At 46.3% G+C, this 16,469-nt stretch overlaps 1 protein-coding gene across 3 annotated transcripts in view; it reads right to left on the bottom strand.

Annotated features, from left to right (window-relative positions):
* Positions 1–4,360, bottom strand: part of HCFC2 (host cell factor C2) — a 218,503-nt gene extending 214,143 nt beyond the window's left edge. The window contains exon 1 of one of the 3 annotated variants that reach the window (XM_069228999.1): positions 4,110–4,360. In XM_069228999.1, the coding sequence (XP_069085100.1) occupies positions 4,110–4,272 (163 nt within the window). In that variant the 5' untranslated portion in view covers positions 4,273–4,360. Of the gene's footprint in view, positions 1–3,989; positions 4,080–4,109 lie in introns of those variants that run through there. The other 2 variants (XM_069229001.1, XM_069229000.1) reach the window with 2 other exon arrangements.
* Between the last annotated feature and the right edge of the window lie 12,109 nt (positions 4,361–16,469).

Genomic DNA, 16,469 nt, shown 5'->3' with positions numbered 1-16,469 from the left:
GGCTCCATTCGGAGCCGGCTTCCTCGTTGCTAGTGCTTTCCCGATGGGCGGGCGGGCGGGCGGCCTTTTGGCGGTCGCCCGCCAGCCCAGCGGGAAAGTCAGAATGACCGCCGCGGTCTTTTGACCGCGGTACGGTCTTCTGGCGGTTCCCGCCGCCGGCGGGGGTCAGAATGACCCCCAATGTTTTTAGAACTTTTTATTGTAAACCTGTTAAAACTGCAACTTCTTTGGTGATTGGTAAGCTTTAAACTTGCATTATAGGAGCCTCCGGTCTTGAGATAAAATGTAGATTTTCCTAGTAATTTATGAAGGAAAGTCTTAATTTTATTAAAGACACGGAGGCGAGTATTATGCATTCTTTTCTTACTTTATTTAGAATAGCAGCAGTCAAGAACTACAGCTCCCAATAGTCAACAAATGTATAACAATATCGTAAGTGCTAACACAATGAATGTTTAGTTTTAAAAATTAAGATACATGGTATATTTTATGTGCTGTTTATTTGTATGCAATATATTAGTGCATTGTTTAAATAAATAATGTGCAAGAAAAAAAATTGAATAAATGGTATTATTTGCCGTGTACAATCCCATTCCATAAAGCAAGGAAAAAATGATTTCGAGATTCCCCGCTGACGACAATAAAAGGGGGTCCCACCTACAAACATGCCTCTGTTCCAAGTATGCCACTTTTGTAATGTTCCTTAGTTAAGGACCTGACAGAAGCATCCGAGCAGTGTACATGATAGCATTTCCTACATTATACCGCCAAAACGGGCATGGAGAGCAGTCTGAAGGATACAGTACATCAATGAAAAACATGCCTCAGTCAAAATAATAAACGCCATTAATAAGTGAGTCCTTTTCTGGGGAGCATCCTTTTCTTCTTCCATCTGCGATCGATGAGTCATATTCAGTACAGGGTTTGAACAGGTGATATGCATCTTGCACAACATTTCACTTCATCTATTGAAGTATATACGTTGGGCTTATGCAAGAGGTCTAGGAGTATCATGTCATGGTGTCGCATTTATATTTTTACAGCTTACGATACTTTAGATCAGGCCTTAAAGACTATCAGAGAGCCGTACATAAGGTGTTTGACCTCAGTAAATTGTACATAAAATAGAGGAAGCCGCTCGAATCTGGGGTCCATGTCTAATGTAAGGGTATAAGTGAGAAAACAGCTACCTCGTCAACATGGGATAACTCTGAAGAAACGTTTCTAGTGAAAAAAAAATACATCTTAGCAAAAACAGTCTAAAAACTGGGACCACGGGAGAGGATGAGATCATCTCAGTACAATGCTGGATGGCAAGATTAAGACAAATGATTTTAGGAGGTTTATCGGATGTTTAGAAAAAAGGAGGGCAGAAAATCCACTGGGCTGGTAGCTGTCAAGTCGAGTATACTAATGGACTGCAGGGCCCAGGATGGGGATAACTTGGAGCACTACGGTTCTGGCCTTAAAAGCACATCCAAAGACAAAACTAGCAGTCATGTCATCAGCATGCGTGGTTAGCTATTTAGTAATATCCCAACAGAACGAACAGTTTATAGGAAAGCAACAGCAAGTACTGCAGAGGTAAAGAGGAGAGATTAATCAAAACAGTAGACCTAGTGCAAACCAGGGAAGCAGAGCTTCCAAGTACGTCCAGGTGTAAATACAACAGCACACTAGCAGTTAATCCAGAATGATATGTACACAGGATTTATCAGGTGAGTGATAAGGCATCCGTCCGCTGACCTGAATTGGGCTATAGCAGAGGGTGTTATGGCTCACAGCCCACGGGTGACCCACGTATCCTGGGAGCATTCCTTTCTATGAGCATCATATATATATATATATATATATACACACACACACACACACAAGAGGAAATGTAGATATATTCCTGGAGGAGATCTCCGAAGCACACTATGATGAAGCTGAGTGGTGATGAAGCAGAGTAAAGCAGTCAAGCTGATGTGATAATTTAGAAGAGCTCAGTAGAAGTGGCATAAAAACACGTGAAAGGATATGTTTGGGTTGTGCAGAAGGCTAGGTCGAAGCTGAAACAATAAATTAGATGGTATACTGCCACCGACATGGTGGCACTAGGATCACAAGCAAGCTTCTGGCAGCTGTTACCGTCTGTTCCTCGGGAAAACTGAATTGAAGTCTTAGATTTAACTTGGCATGGTGGACTGAAAGTTAGTACTCAGACAGATGTTTTCAGACATGAAGTGAGATAATCAGCTCAATGGCGGTGGGAAGGACCCGGATAGTTATGGCCCAATGTAAACTTTTGGTCCACAACAGCACAATCAATTGACGTTGCGCTATGTTACTGATTATTAGATGAACGTTAATGCAGTCCTGGGGTTTGATAAGATTTTGTTAATATTGTATACAGGTTAATAACGGAAAATGACTACGTTTATGCGTAAGACTGATTCAGCCAAACGCTGAAAAAGGGGGAAAGATATTGAAATGCAGTGGGCATTAAAGGAAATATAAATGTGTGAACGCGATGGTATAGTTGTAAATAGGTCAAATTACAACAAGTATATATATAAAAAATGTATCCATCTAAATTGATTGCAGGATCTTGCAAGTGTTGTCACTGTAAAGCGCTTGCGATTTGAAATGGGGGTAAAATGGCTCACAACAAAAACAGACAATAAGCCCTGGCCCTCTGCTGAAGGGCGACAAGTTTGGTATCGAGATACCCACATCAAAGGCGAGTCACACGAAAACGAGGCCATGGACTTTATTAAGGAGTGCCAATTCCATATATCTGTAGATCAATCTTTCCTTAGGGGCACATTTTACAGATGTCACGGTGATTCGTTGATCTCATCTTGTAGATTCTATTGGACTACAGGCACCTACTGTGAAATTCAGACACTCTACTCTGGTGGATAATGTACAGAAGATGGCATTTTAGTGCTGTATATAAACCAATGTGAAAACGTGAAGTTGCTGATGTCAAGGACATTGCTTTTCAACCAGTCATCATCACTCAAGCCCCATCACAGTGCCCGTAGCATAATCCGCTAGCAAAAGCGCATGAATGCCACGGTTTGCTAACCTAAAAAACGATAACGAGTGCAACACAGACCCCTGCATTCTCCACACGGCTGCGACCGTTACACAGCCAATGAAGTAAGCACCGCTGGAAAGGGCACAGGCGACTAAGTTCACGACCCCCGCCGGCCTCACAGAATGGCCAAGTGCATCCCCTTTACAGAATTCCCCAAAACCACCGCTTTCGGAATACTCCACCGTGGAAGCTTACTTCGGTAGATCTTTAAAAGCCTAATGTGCAGTCGATCCGAACAGACCAGTACCCAAATAAACAATGTCAGTGGCAACACAGTGTAAACAAGTTGCTGATTTAAATTTAGCAAACTACATGCTTTCTTTGTCTAGCATTACTGCCTCGTGTTTGAACGGGGTATAGATGCCACGGCTGTTTGTGTTTATGTCTGCTACGTTATTGCTTTACTTTATGGTTCCAGGGTGGCATAAGCTCCACGGGCACCAAAGCTCTCCGAGGGGCTGCTTTCAGTTGGCCTGAGGGACAAGAACAAAGACTAAACCACACACTGCCGGGGAAGGGGCAGGTCCATAGCATGCAAAACAAGTACACAGATCCGAGGACATTTAAACAAAGATAGGAGGAGGGACGGGCAAGTAATGCACATCTAGCACGTAGGCACACCGACAGGGGAGGAGTTTGGGGGGGCTGAGTACAAACACCTGATGCGCCGCTCTCTGCTTGAAGTTCCCCTCTTTGAACTCAACAAAGAATCCGCCACCCCCACCACCACGAGCCCTGGTGTTTGCCAGCCTCACACTCTTCTACCATTTTCCCTCTCTCCAGCATCTTGCCCACGGGACACACTATGTCTCCCCCTCCCGGGTCCCTGCCACAAATCTATCCTTGAGGGTCAGGTCCACGGTGATACCCAGGAAGCCCCTCCTTCAGGCTGCACACCCCTCACCTCAGAACGTGCCCTATCACCCAAGCAGACTATCCGTCCATAACTCCATGCGCCCTCCAGCTCTCCCTCAGGTGCCCTCTTACTCTGATCCTCCCCCGTCCAGTGAGATGCTCCTCTTACCAGTGTTATACACATGCAGCTCCTCGGCAATGCCCTCGTTGCCGCCCCCGAAGATGATCATGAGCTCCCGGATGGTCACCGCACGGTGCCCATGACGGGAGCGTGGCACGGGGCCAGTGAAGGAGGTCACCCGCTTCCAATTAAGTGGGGGACCTTCCGCCATGTTCACCGGTTCACAACCACCCCCAGCTGTCACTACCCTCTGCCACCCCCGGGTCCGCCGAGGGCCTCCATTGGGCACTTACACAGCTGGGTAGCACTAGACCGCGCAGGTACTATCGCGGCTATGGCCTGCCGGTTTCAGCCATCTTGGGTGTGGGTAAACCCAGCCATTGTTCGTCTGACTAGTGGCGGAAACGTTAAACAACAATAGATGGATTAAACCTACGTCTAAAATGGTCGCCATCCAGACGTGAACGTAAAAGCGCATTTTACTGTTCTGCTCAGTTATTGACATCTGCTGTCCAGCTGGTACTGCAGTGGATACAAAAAGAGGACTTGAGTAAAAAAAAAGTTCGCTAGCGGTCTCTGACGTGATGGTTGCCAGTCTTGCCAGGTTGGGTCAGATTACACCACTTGGGCTAAACCTTTTCTGGTTGTGCGAAAAAAATATTGGTTTATGCGGGTTGCAAAATAGTGGGCTATTTTGTGAATTACTTAGTGCTATTTTTAGTGTATTTGGGCTCGAAATGTATGTTGGTTACAGGATCAGCCTTTTAGCTGTTGTAAACAACATACCGTAGAGCGGTACATAGCGCATCTCGCTATGATGGCATTTAGAATCCTCAACCTTGTTGGCACTGGAACCTGTGATTTGTTATGCTTGTCTAATTAACCTCTTAGCTGCTGGGCCTCCCCCCTCTCCCCCCACCCCAGTGCTGAGCCCTTTTTTGGCTATTTGGGGTGGTTCGCGCTTAGGCCTTCATAACTTTTTGCCCACATAAGCTATCCACCCCAAATTTGCGTCCTTTTTTTACAACATCCTAGAGATTCTAATGGTACCCAGAGTTTGTGGTTTCCCCTGGAGGAGACTAAGAAATTAGCCAAAATACTGTGAAAATTTCGTTTTTTCCCAAAAAATGGGGAAAAAGGGCTGCCGAAGAAGGCTTGTGGTTTCATCCCTGAAAATGCCATCAACAAAGGGGTTCTGGTGCTAAAATCACCATCTTCCCACCTTTCAGGAACGGGCAGACTTGAATCCGAAAACCACATTTTTCAACACAAATTTGGCATTTTACTGGGACATACCCCATTTTTACTATTTTTGGTGCTTTCAGCCTCCTTCCAGTTAGTGACAGGAATGGGTGTGAAACCAATGCGGGATCCCGGAAAGCTAAACATTTCTGAAAACTAGACAACATTCTGAATTCAGCAAGGGGTCATTTGTGTAGATCCTACAAGGTTTTCCTACAGAAAATAACAGCTGAAATACAAAAAATATTGAAATTGAGCTGAAAACAACAGCCATTTTTCTTTATGTTTTACTCTGTAACTTTTTCCTGCGATGTCAGATTTTTTAAAGCAATATACCGTTATGTCTGCTGGACTCTTCTGGTTGTGGGGATATAAAGGGCTTGTAGGTTCATCAAGAACCCTAGGTACCCAGAGCCAATAAATGAGCTGCACCCTGCCGTTGGTTTTCATTCTATACTGGGTATACAGCAATTCATTTGCTGAAATATGAAGAGTGAAAAATAGAAAACCTTTGCATTTCCAAAATGGGCTCAAGATAAGGTTTTGAGGAGCAGTGGTTATTTGCACATCTCTGAATTCCGGGGTGCCCATACTAGCATGTGAATTGCAGGGCATTTCTCAAATAGACGTATTTTTTACACACTCTCTTATATTTGGAAGGAAAAAATGTAGAGAAAGATAAGGGGCAATAACACTTGTTTTGCTATTCTATGTTCCCCCAAGTCTCCCGATAAAAATGATACCTCACTTGTGTGGGTAGGCCTAGCGCCCGTGACAGGAAATGCCCCAAAACACAACGTGGACACATCCCATTTTTTTGACAGAAAACAGAGCTGTTTTTTGCAAAGTGCCTAGCTGTGGATTTTGGCCTCTAGCTCAGCTGGCACCTAGGGAAACCTACCAACCCTGTGCATTTTTGAAAAACTAGAGACCTAGGGGAATCCAAGATGGGGTGACTTGTGGGGCTCTGACCAGGTTCTGTTACCCAGAATCCTTTGCAAACCTCAAAATGTGGCTAAAAAAACACGTTTTCCTCTCATTTTGGTGACAGAAAGTTCTGGAATCGGAGAGGAGCCACAAATTTCCTTCCACCCAGCGTTCCCCCAAGTCCCCCGATAAAAATGATACCTCACTTGTGTGGGTAGGCTTAGCGCCCGCGACAGGAAATGCCCCAAAACACAACATGGACACATCCCATTTTGTGACAGAAAACAGAGCTGTTTTTTGCAAAGTGCCTACCTGTAGATTTTGGCCTCTAGCTCAGCCGGCACCTAGGGGAACCTACCAAACCTGTGCATTTTTGAAAACTAGAGACATAGGGGAATCCAATATGGGGTGACTTGTGGGGCTCTGACCAGGTTCTGTTACCCAGAATCCTTTGCAAACCTCAAAATGTGGCTAAAATAACACACTTTCCTCACATTTCAGTGACAGAAAGTTCTGGAATCTGAGAGGAGCCACAAATTTCCTTCCACCCAGCATTCCCCCAAGTCTCCCGATAAAAATGATACTTCACTTGTGTGGGTAGGCCTAGCGCCTCCGACAGGAAATGCCCCAAAACACAACGTGGACACATCAGATTTTTTCATAGAAAACAGTGCCTACCTGTGGATTTTGGCCTCTAGCTCAGTCGGCACCTGGGGAAACCTAGCAAACCAGGGCATTTTTGAAAACTAGAAACCCAGGGGAATCCAAGATGGGGTGACTTGTGGGGCTCTGACCAGGTTCTGTTACCCAGAATCCTTTGCAAACATCGAAATTTGGCCAAAAAAACACGTTTTCCTCTCATTTCGGTGACAGAAAGTTCTGGAATCTGAGAGGAGCCACAAATTTCCTTCCACCCAGCATTCCCCCAAGTCTCCCGATAAAAATGGTACCTCACTTGTGTGGGTAGGCCTGGTGTCTGCAACAGGAATAGATCACACAACGGTCAATGTTGGTCCTTACATGAGGCAGCTGTTAACCCTGGGGTGATCCATTCCTGACGCAGGCACTAGGTGTAGACACTCAAGTGGGGTAGTGTTTTTATCAGGACAGGTGAGGAATCACTGGGTGGTAGGAATTTTGTGGATCCCAGCATATTCCTGTAGTTTGTGTGACAGAAATGCGAGAAAAATAGAGTTTTTATTCAACATTTCAGCTTTGCAGGGTATTCTGGGTAAGAAAACTTTGGGGAATCCACACAAGTCACACCTCTGTGGACTCCCCCGAATGTCTAGTTTCCAGAAATGTTTGAGTTTAGTGTGTTTCTCTAAATGGCCGCCGAACCCAGGACCAAAAACACAGGTGCCTGCCTTAGAAAACCAGTTTGTTTTGCGATAGATAATATTGATGTCTCCACAATACGATTTGGGCGGTGGAATTTGGGGCTGAACTAAATTGGGGAGCTCCCAAGAGAGTATTCTCTCTCTCTCTCTGCTTGCCGCCGCATTCACCTGCTCTCTGGGTTGGGTTAACCCACTATTACCCAGTTGTATAGACTGCTTGCGAAGGGACAGCAGGATTGTCCTCAACACCTCCTTCATAATGTACTGGAAGAGGAGTTATCGAATGGGACTCCTCCAACTGAAAAATCACTCCCAGAGTCTGCGCCATTGTCCTATCCCTCAGATGCTGTCTCAGTATCTGATGTCTCAGTCTCTGATCCTATGTCAGAGCGGTCCTCTATAACCCGAGTGCCTGCAGCAGTCATCCATCAAGATGCCATCTCTGCTATTGGCTAAACTGTTGCTCTAAAACACTAGCCTACGTAGACAGTCACAAAATCGATGGTGTGTGTGAGATACGTGCAACAGTAGAGGCCACCTTACCTGCGCTTCTTCCCTCAATCAGCACGTTCTTTCAAGACACTCAAAAAACACCTTGTCACATACGTTCGTCACAGTCTTTAGCACCTCCTGCGCCCAGTCCAACAATCATTATTGGTGCTCCCACTCCCTCCTCCTCGGATTCCCTCATTACCACCCAGCAAAAGTGCCCTTCATCTCTCCATAGCCGCCCTCCACCCCGCACATACATTTCATTTGTATTGTAGCGCAGGTAATGGCTGACTTTACTAATGTACTCAGCTATTTACATAAAATACAGATTTGCTCTTTGCAGTAGGCATATAAACCTTCTGAGCTTCTTTATGGCACTAAAACTGCCACTAGACAAGTCTGACCCTTTTGTAGCAGAAACATAATCACAATACTTACTTGACTTTTTTATTGCTGCCTAAAAGCTACAGTTGAAAAGCGTCAGTTGAAGTATGTGCATTGCTTTGAAAACGCAAGCTGCAACTGCAAGACAACTGGGGGCAAATCTATATATATATATATATATATATATATATATATATATATATATATATATATATACCACTTTTACATGTGGGTCTGGTTTTCCTGGGGGCTGATTGCAGCCCCCAGGGAAACCACACACATATTGACAAATGTGAAATATATATATATATATATATATATAGATCTATCTCTATATATATATCTATCTACATAGATATATCTATAGATAGATCTATATATATATATATATATATATACATATATCTATATATATCTATAGATCTATCTATAGATATATCCATGTACATAGATATATCTATATATATAGATATATCTATATATATATATATATATATATATATATATATATATATATATATATATATATATATTTTTTTTTTAGTTGTTGTATGGTTTCCTTAGGGGCCAAAAAACTAAAAAAAATATTGCCCCCACAGGGGGTCGCCCTGCCCACGGGCGACCCCCTGTCCATTTATTTTTTTATTTTATTAAAAAAAAAAAAAAATTGCCCCGGGGGGGCGCAATCGCGCCCCCCCCTCCCCCCAGGGGGCACCTACCTTTTAAAAAAAAAATATGCCCCCAGGGGGGTGGTCCCGTTTTCCAAGGGGGCCGACCCCCCCAAGTGAAATCTCTGGCGTCTGGTGGTGTTTCTTGGCCCCCGATCGCAGCTGTGCTGCGATCGGGGGCCAGGAAACAATTTCAGAAGGCCTCGTAAGAAAGTGGAGAGAGGCCTTCCTGAAACTGCGGAAGGCCGTTTTCCCCATCGGAGCAGGAAGCGGGCGCAAGGCTGCTTCCTGCTCCGATGGGGAAATCAACATTGTTACGTCAGCGCGCCGCGATGTCACAAAGGGGCGGGCGCCCACATTGAAGGGGTTAATTGAGTTATGCATCCATCAGTTTGTTAAACAGTTTCACAGGAGGGAGAAGGGTAAATATCAGGTCGTTACAGTTCCAATTTCGTTTGTCAAGTTTGCTTAAAATACACCAGAGCTACTAGGGTGAGTGCGTTTGTCACTCTGTGGCCAGGAACAAAGCCTGTACTGGGTGGAGGTGCTTCTCACCTACCTCTGCAGGAACTGTAACACCTGGCGGTGAGCCTCAAAGGCTCATGCCTTTTGTTACAGCACCCCAGGGCATCCCAGCTAGTGGAAATGCCCGCCCCTCCGGCCACAGCCCCCACTTTTGGCGGCAAGGCTGGAGGAGATAATGAGAAAAGCAAGGACGAGTCACCTACCAGTCAGGACAGCCCCTAAGGTGCCCTGAGCTGAGGTAACCCCTGCATTTAGAAATCCTCCATCTTGAGTTTGGAGGATTCCCCCAATAGGAATAGGGATGTGCCCCCCTCCCCTCAGGGAGGAGGCACAGAGAGGGTGTAGCCACCCTCAAGGGCAGAAGCAATTGGCTACTGCCCCTTGACCTAAACACACCCCTAAATTTAGTATTTAGGGGTGACCCTCAACCCAGGAAATCAGATTCCTGCAAGCTGAAGAAAGAAGAAGGACTGCTGACCTGAAAGCCCCACAGAGACAACAGATACACCAACTGACTTGGCCCCAGCCCTACCAGCTTGTCTCCAGACTCAAAGAACCTGCACAGCGACGCATCCAGCGGGACCAGCGGCCTCTGAGGACTCAGAGGACTGCCCTGCACCTAAAGGACCAAGAAACTCCTGAGAACAGCGGCACAGTTAAATAGTTGGGAAAATGTTTTGCCTTGTTTCCAGCAGATCACAGTTGGCAAACTGCATCAGATTTCTTTATGCAGAAATTAGGAGGCGGGAGACTAGCCTTGAAATCGGAAGTTCCCTGTCTGAATCAAGAAGGGTGGCATGTATGTACCTAGTGTCAAGTAAAGCACTCCAATACCTCTGGGCCGAGTTTCATAGGCGATAATACCTCTAACTGCGCTAAATGTTACTGTTACTTCATGCCATTTGCAAGACTTAAAGCTGAAGCTGATCATGACTAAGCGCTATATAAAGGAAAAGGGGTTGGGGTACTACCATTGGTGCAGCAGGTGTAGTGGCACCAGGGGTCAAAACGAATAGCAGTTGTAGGGAAATGCCTCCCTTGGCATGGTTACCCCCTAACCTTTTGCCTTTTGTCGATGCAAGTTATGATTGAAAGTGTGCTGGGACCCTGCTAACCAGGCCCCATCACCAGTGTTCTTTCCCTAAACTGTAACTTTGTTACCACAATTGGCACAGCCCTGCCACACAGCTAAGTCCCTTGTAAATGGTATCCCTGGTACCAAGGGCCCTGTGGCCAGGGAAGGTCTCTAGGGGCTTCAGCATGTATTATGCCACTCTGGGACCCCTCACTCAGCACATGCACACTGCCTCACAGCTTGTGTATGCTGGTGGGGAGAAAATGACTAAGTCGGCATGGCACTCCCCTCAGGGTGCCATGCCCACCTCTCACTGCCTGTGGCATAGGTAAGTCACCCCTCTATCAGGCCTTACAGCCCTAAGGCAGGGTGCACTATACCACAGGTGAGAGCATAGTTGCATGAGCACTATGCCACTACAGTGTCTAAGCAAAACCTTAGACATTGAAAGTGCAGGGTAGCCTTAAAGAGTATATGGTCTGGGAGTTTGTCAGTTACAAACTCCACAGTTCTATAATGGCTACACTGAAATCTGGGAAGTTTGGTATCAAACCTATCAGCACAATAAATGCACACTGATGCCAGTGGTTGATTTATTGTAAAATACACCCATAGGGCATCTTAGAGATGTCACCTGAATAACAGCCCGACTCCTAGTGCTAGGCTGACCAGTTTCTGCCCGCCTGCCACAACCAGACGAGTATCATATCTGTATCTAACTCAATATCCAAAAGTATAAAATCCTCATTTAAAAGACCAGAAGCTTCTGCTTGGGGATACCTGTCACAAGGTGTTGCTCTTGACTTGCCCTCATCACAGAGGTTTAATATTAGAATATCTGGGGTTTGACACAATGGTGAGGGAGGCTTAGGAGAAATTATAGAGTCCACACTAGATGAACATACCTACTTCACCTTGTAATATATTCTCCTCCGTCCCAGACGTTGCTTTTGGCACAACCACAACAAAGCTTAACACGCTTGGGTATTCAAGAAGGAAAGGCCCATTTTGTTCTGAATCGGTGCTCAGAGTGTCTTTTAGTTCCACTTAGGCCATCTTCTCTTTTCCCCAGAAAGAAAAAAGTTGATTATTGCTTTTTAATGCAGTTCTGGGGGGGTGCTGAGATTTTGTTTTAGTATCTACCCTTCCTATTAACAGGTGTCCCAATCTCAGTAAAGTACCGATATTACAATCCCACTTTATGAAGTTCAACGGTCAAAATAATCACCTGAATCACTATATCATAATGCCCCAGACGCTAGTTAAATGAAGGACCATGCAGCACAGTCCAAGTTGAGCCTCTTCTGCATAGTCCCGGCACTGTTCTCAAGGGCATGCTGTGAACTTGCAGAAATCCTGTGCCTTGGAAGGCGCCTACAGGGTTTAACTACTTGCGCACCACAAGAATGTAGAAGCTGGATGCTTTCCACATCTCTTTCCACCAGGACATAGAGTTTATTATGATGAACACCCAGTTCAGATAACTGATTCAGAGTACAGATCAACTAGACTATACTGTGAAGATCCTCGATGTAAGCAAAACATTACTTATCTTTTTCATCTTCTCTTTAAAAGTGAACACTCTGTTTTGTCATATGGTGTTGCTCACATTGTAAAAACAGGAACATGTTTTCAATGTATGACTGCAAGAGATTATGTAGAGAAAGTTCTTGGGCAAGCTGAGAATCTTGAGTGTAACCCCCTTGAATCTCATGGTGTGCTAATGTGAAACCACTGAGTACTGTTTCTGTCAGCATGTTGAGCTGAAGGGCATGTTGCACAAATTAGTTGCACCTACCTGGTTAGTAACTATAAATTGTGTGGATTATGCCTAGGATGATTTACATGACTTCTTTATAGAAGCTAACTTCAACATTGCTAACATTAACTTTAAAACACTGGGTGAATTGTGCTCGATGGATTCAGCAAATATTTACACATATTTTAATCACAGATTTCAAGCTATACTTCACTTTATCTGCAACAAAAAAATCCTAGTTCTAGTGAGGTTATTGACTGCTTTATAGAGGAAACAACACCACACTAGAGGTGCCCCACACGTTCATATGTTATTGTGGGCTAAATGTGTACCAAAATTCAGACAGGATACTGATGGGTCAGTACTGTCATTCACTGGATATAACATGTGGGATTCCCAGTGAGAGCAAGAAGCCTTAGGCAGAAAGTGGATGTGATTTCAGTTGCACAGATGTGGCAAATACTGTTGTACAGAGCCAAAGGTAAATACTACACAATGGCCCTCATTTCAACTTTGGCCAAGTTGAAACTGCAGCGCAGCCGCCATTGCGGCCGCACTCCAGCAGTGGCAATTTGGAGATCCCCGCTGGGCCGGCGGGTGGAAACCTAGTTTCTGCCTGCCGGCCCAGCGGGGATCTCGGCCGCAACACGGGAACCGGCTCCAAATCGAGCCGGCGGTGTTGCGGCGGTGCGACGGGTGCAGTTGCGCCCATCGTGCTTTTCACTGTCTGCTACGCAGACAGTGAAAAGCTCCATGGAGCTGTGGCAGGGGTCCCCTGCATTGCCCATTCTGCCAGCCTTTTCATGGCGGTTCATACCGCCATGAAAAGGCTGGCGGGAGGGGGACTCGTAATCCCCTGGGCAGCGCTGCAAGCAGCGCTGCCCTGGGGGATTACTACCGCCGGGACCAATGTGGCAGGAAACCGCCGGTCCCGGCAGTGCGACCGCGGCGGTGAAGCACCGCCAGCCTGTTGGCGGTGCTTCCGTCGAAACAGCCTTGGCGGTCTTTGACCGCCAGGGTCGTAATGAGGGCCCAAGTGTCATTTTGGGTTTCACTAGGCCTGTTATCTCTAAAGGCAGAGTGTAGGAAGTTGCCTCTGTATATATTAACTCAAAGTGAGAGATAGTGTGCACAGAGTCCAAGGGTTCCCCTTAGAGGTTGATAGTGGGACAATTAGATAATACTCATGCTCTATTTTGTGGTAGTGTGGTCGAGCAATAGGCTTATCAGAGGGTAGTGTCAAGCATTTGTTTTACACACACAGGCAATAAATGAGGAACACACACTCAAAGACTTAACTCCAGGCCAATAGTTTTTATATAGAAAAATATATTTTCTTAATTTATTTTAGAACCACAAGATTTGAGGTAAGTACATAAAATGCAAGGTACTTCACACAGGTAAGTATAGAACTTTGATTTAAAACAGTAGTACACACAGTTTTGGTTAAAATGGCAATAAGCTATTTTAAAAGTGGACACACTGCAAAAATCAACAGTTCCTGGGGGAGGTAAGTTTGGTTAGGTTTCTCAGATAAGTAAAGCACTTACACAGTCAGTCTCCTTGGCATAGGCAGCCCACTGTTGGGGGTTCAAGGCAACCCCCAAAGCCACAGCACCAGCAACACAGGGCGGTCAGGTGCAGAGGTCAAAGGAGGGCCCAAAATAAATAGGCGCCTATGGATAACAGGGGTGCTTCGGTTCCAGTCTGCTAGCAGGTAAGTACCTGCGTCCTCGGGGAGCAGACCAGGGAGGGTTTGTAGAGCACTGGGGGAGGGGGGGACACACAAGCCCACAAAACACACCCTCGGCACAGGGCGGCCGGGTGCAATAGGCAAAGTAGGTATTGGGTTTGCTATTGAAAGCAATGGAGGGACCTGGGGGTCACTTAGGCTATGCAGCAGGGCACAGGGGGGCTTCTCGGGGCAGCCACCGACTAGGTCAGGATGAGGGCTGCATGCTGGTCACTCCTGCACTGGTAGGTGGTTCCTCTCTGTCCTGGGGGCTGCGGGGTGCAGTGCTTGGTCCAGGCATCAGTTCCTTTGTTACCAGGCAGTCGCGGTCAGGGGGAGCCTCTGGATCCTCTCTGCAGGCATCACTGTGAAGGTGCATGGAGGTTGCCTCAGGGTGCCCACGTTGTCGTAGTCGCCTGGGAGTCCTCTCTGTGGTGTTGGTTCTCCTGAATCTGAGCCGGGAGCGTCGGGTGCAGAGTGTGAGGTCTCACGCTTCCAGCGGGAAGAGAGAGTTCTTTAAAAGTTGTTTCTTTGTTGCAAAGTTGTTCCAGGTTTTGAACAGTGCAGCTGTTCTCAGGAGTTTCTTGGTCCTTTAGGTTCAGGGCAGTCCTCTGAGTCCTCAGAGGTCGCTGGTCCCCGTCAGATGCATCGCTGTGCAGGTTCTTTGAGTCTGGAGACAGGCCGGTAGGGCTGGGGCCAAGTAAGTTGGTGTCTCCATCGTCTCTACGAGGCTTTCAGGTCAGCAGCCCTTCTTCTTTCTTCAGGTTGCAGGAATCTGATTTCCTGGGTACAGGTCACCCCTAAATAGTGAATTTAGGGGAGTGTTTAGGTCTGGGGGGCAGTAGCCAACGGCTACTGTCCTTGAGGGTGGCTACACCCTCCTTGTGCCTCCTCCCTGAGGGGAAGGGGCACATCCCTATTCCTATTGGGGTAATCCTCCAAACTCAAGATGGAGGATTTCTAAAGGCAGGGGTCACCTCAGCTTAGGAAACCTTAGGGGCTGTCCTGACTGGTGGGTGACTCCTCCTTAGGTTCTGGGATGCCCTGGGGTGCTGTAACAAAAGGCATGAGCCTTTGAGGCTCACCGCAAGGTGTTACGGTTCCTGCAGGGGAAGGTGAGAAGCACCTCCACCCAGTACAGGCTTTGTTCCTGGCTATAGAGTGACAAAGGCACTCACCCCATGTGGCCAGAAACTCATCTGGTTGTGGCAGGCTGGCAGAAACTGGTCAGCCTAGCACTAGGAGTCGGACTGGTATTCAGGGGGCATCTCTAAGATGCCCTCTGGGTGTATTTTACAATAAATCCCATACTGGCATCAGTGTGCATTTATTGTGCTGAAAAGTTTGATATCAAACTTCCCAGATTTCAGTGTAGCCATTATGGAACTGTGGAGTTCGTAATTGACAGACTCCCCGACCATATACTCTTTATGGCTACCCTGCACTTACAATGTCTAAGGTTTTGCTTAGATACTGTAGGGGTGTAGTGCTCATGCAACTATGCCCTCACATGTGGTATAGTGCACCCTTCCTTAGGGCTGTAAGGCCTGCTATAGGGGTGACTTACCTATACCACAGGCAGTGAGAGGGGGGCATGGCACCCTGAGGGGAGTGCCATGTCGACTTAGTCATTTTCTCCCCACCAGCACACACAAGCTGTGAGGCAGTGTGCATGTGCTGAGTGAGGGGTCCCCAGGGTGGCATAATCCATGCTGCAGCCCTTTTAGACCTTCCCTGGCCAGAGGGCCCTTGGTACCAGGAGCACCATTTACAAGGGACTTATCTGTGTGTCAGGGCTGTGCCAATTGTGGGAACAAAGGTACAGTTTAGGGAAAGAACACTGGTGCTGGGTCCTGGTTAGCAGGGTCCCAGCACACTTTCAGTCATAACTGGCATCAACAAAAGGCAAACAGTCAGAGGGCAACCATGTCAAGGAAGGCATTTTCTTATATAGAACAAACAGTTTCATGCCTGCAGTGAGACATACAGTCACTGGCAAATCTTCATTACAACATTGCAACACATACAACATTAAGAGAAGTGAGGCTTGAAAACTTATCAATGACTACAACCCCATCATTTTATCTATGTGAATGTAAAAATGAACACCCAGTTTGTAGCTGGCAATTGCATTGCTGTTGCTCAATATGTTACCTTTCATAAGTCTGAGAAAATGAAGACAGAAATGAAAGAGGTGTGGGAAGAGACTTCTACAGAAAAGCCTTTAACAAAGAAGTTGTATAGCTTCAACTTGAGATGGTTTC

Source organism: Pleurodeles waltl, chromosome 4_1 (assembly GCF_031143425.1).
Source record: "Pleurodeles waltl isolate 20211129_DDA chromosome 4_1, aPleWal1.hap1.20221129, whole genome shotgun sequence".
NCBI lineage: Eukaryota > Metazoa > Chordata > Amphibia > Caudata > Salamandridae > Pleurodeles > Pleurodeles waltl.
The sequence above is the reverse complement of the archived record's forward strand: the minus strand, read 5'-3'. Positions and strand labels throughout refer to the sequence as shown.